General features: G+C 52.5%; 1 protein-coding gene across 1 annotated transcript; it reads left to right on the forward strand.

The window, feature by feature from the left end:
* The first annotated feature begins 1848 nt into the window (after positions 1-1848).
* Positions 1849-2646, forward strand: LOC104347324 (transcription factor HES-5). Its single transcript, XM_009952308.1, has 3 exons — positions 1849-1911; positions 2096-2276; positions 2405-2646. Exons 1-3 carry the CDS (start codon positions 1849-1851, stop codon positions 2644-2646), a joined length of 486 nt encoding a protein of 161 aa, XP_009950610.1.

Raw genomic sequence — 2646 nt, forward strand, 5'->3', positions numbered from 1 at the left:
AAAAGACTCGGAGCTCAACAGCTGCTGCTCTGTACGAAAAGAAGGGAGCCTATTCAGGAGCAGTACAATAGGGATGGAAAAGCAGATCCTGGAAGAGGTCATTTAAGCCTTACCTGGTCTTAGGAATAATGAGTTGGAGAGTGAGAGGGGAATGTGGTGTGTATATGTGTATCCACATTAAAGACATGCGTTACCACACGCAGATATCGATACACACGTAAGCACACGTACACGCATTCTAGTGCAAACACAAACAGAATTTACTTACTACAGTAAGAGATCCCCCGACATAAATTACTCGACAGTCATTTATCCGATTATTATTATTCCTGTATTGAATCTTACAGAGGGAGATGCTGATGCTCAGGGAGAAGCGTGTTGAACTGATCAGGTCACACAGCACATTTGGAGTAAACTGGGACCACAACACGTGGTTCTTGATGTGTGGTTCATGCTGCTGCCTGCCCGCTCCGCCCTCCCTGTAGGATGTAACGGGGCAGCATCGCTGCTGGCCTTGCTCCACGCAGCCCAGACGGCGCAGAAAATGCTCTGCTGCCGCTCCCCTCTTCAGCTGTTCAGGTGAGGGCAGAGCTCGTGGAGGAGAGCAGCACTTGCCTGGGCAGAATCCCAGGATCACAGGGTGTTAGGGGTTGGAAGGGACCTCGGAAGAAGGCTGGATCAACGCAGGCTGGTCTGGTTCAGGTTTCCCAGTGTGAATCTCTGGCTGTGTGTTTATAGGGTACGAACGAGACTGTGAACTCCTGCAGCTGCAGGCACCTGTTGAGCAAAGACTCTGCATCTCGACACAGAGCTTGGCCCAGTGCAGAATAATGAGGAATCAGGAATTCATTTTCTAATAAGTTTATGGGCGACGTAAATGTCTTCTGCAGTCAACATTCGTTTGTGCATAGATTAAATGAAAATAATTAGGGTAAAACGCGTTTTGGGGAGGAAGTGAGAAAGCAGCATGTGAGACTGAACTGATCCCCAAACACTCCGAGATCCTTCTCCTCGTGGATTTGTCTTGCAGGTGTTTGAAAACAGAAACATAAAGTGCTTGTGACATGGCTGGGAGTGTTCTAAAGAGGTGTGTAAGATACCAAGGGGAGAGAACAGAGATCGAAACAGAAAACGTGTTGGGTAACTGTGTGTACTTACAACGAGATGTACCTATTGGCAGTAAGGCAAACTGGAAAAGCCGTTTTCTGTTGCGCAGGGGCGAAGCTGGTGTCGCAGTCACCTGAGGGCGAACAACCGCCTCGGGCTTCCTGAGCAAACACGGTGACTGGATTTAAAGAAATTCCGCTCTTTATCTCGGACAGCCAGAACCTGCTCGTGTGTGCGGTTTGTGCGTGCTGGAGCGTGTGCCTCCGCGCGTCCCCGGGGAGGCCGCAGCCCCGCGCCGCAGCCCGCCTGCCGGGGCTGGTTTCCCGCCATCGGCCGCTGACCTCCTCCTTCCTCCACCCCTGCGAACCCAAGGCTGCGGCTGGAACGTTATTGATCCGCGGCATTAGTCAGCAGCCTTTGCCCATTGAAGGGCGGCTCTTTCCCAGCTCCTGACACGTAACTCTGGTCCTTTCACGTACCACACACTCCCCACCTGCTCATCTGGGAGAAGGTCATTATCCCCGGGCTATTCACCGGCAATGGAGCATGCAAGAATAGATGCTTCTCCTATTGTGCTGCCTGTCGCCCTGATTGGCTGCAGAGTGTGGGAAACGCCACCGAGCCGGAGACCCACAGACTCTCCGCGAGGCCGTGCGGTATAAATACCGGGCAGAGGCAGCTTCCAGCAACACGTTTCTCCTGGACTTCCACTCCGAGACCTTCCTTCCTTGCTCGGGACTGATGGCTCCCAGCACTGTTTTCATGGAGCCCGACAACCTGCTGACGCCAAAGGAGAAAAACAAAGTAAGTCCAGGCACAGCAAGGCAGCTTCGAGCCACGCTCTCAGCTGTTCTCATAGCAGGTCACACCGGCTGAGAACCTGGTCCACATTGTTTAGGGACAGCGATGGGCCACCAACAGTCCCGTGACGCGGCCGGGAGAAGATCCTTCTAATCATAACCAGTCTCTTTTCCTTTGCTTTTTACAGCTGAGGAAGCCGGTGGTGGAGAAAATGCGCCGCGACCGGATCAACAGCAGCATCGAGCAGCTGAAACTGCTCCTGGAGAAGGAGTTTCAGAGACACCAGCCCAACTCCAAGCTGGAGAAAGCCGACATCCTGGAGATGACCGTCAGCTACCTGAAACAGCAGAGCCAGCTGCAGATGAAGAGTGAGTATTGAATTTTGCTTCACTCTCTCGCTTACTGCAAACCTGTGACAGTTTTGTGTCTCTCTAGCCGCGAACAAGTGCTCTGAACTATTCTTTCTCCCCCCTCCCTCTTGTCTTCCCTTCTCTAGCTGCAGGATCCTTCCATAAAAGCTCTCAGTTTGACTTCAGAGAGGGCTATTCGAGGTGTCTGCAAGAAGCTTTCCATTTCCTCTCTCTTCATAAAGTCCGAACTGAAACGCAGACCAAACTTTTAAGCCACTTCCAGAAGAGCCAGTCAGCCGCTACAGAGGTCGCCTTTTCCCCTGGGCACCCCAGCGCCCTGAAGCAAGCACCTCCGAAAGACGCCAGTACTCTCTGGAGGCCCTGGTAG

This window comes from Leptosomus discolor, chromosome 20 (genome assembly GCF_034619465.1).
Source record: "Leptosomus discolor isolate bLepDis1 chromosome 20, bLepDis1.hap2, whole genome shotgun sequence".
In the NCBI taxonomy this organism is placed as follows: Eukaryota; Metazoa; Chordata; class Aves; order Leptosomiformes; family Leptosomidae; genus Leptosomus; species Leptosomus discolor.

Excerpts from the sequence above, each read along its gene's own strand:
- LOC104347324 (XM_009952308.1), top strand. The coding sequence starts at position 1,849 with ATGGCTCCCAGCACTGTTTTCATGGAGCCCGACAACCTGCTGACGCCA. Across the intron at positions 1,912-2,095 it reads CGCCAAAGGAGAAAAACAAA|CTGAGGAAGCCGGTGGTGGA; the intron begins GTAAGTCCAGGC and ends TGCTTTTTACAG. Across the intron at positions 2,277-2,404 it reads GAGCCAGCTGCAGATGAAGA|CTGCAGGATCCTTCCATAAA; the intron begins GTGAGTATTGAA and ends TCCCTTCTCTAG.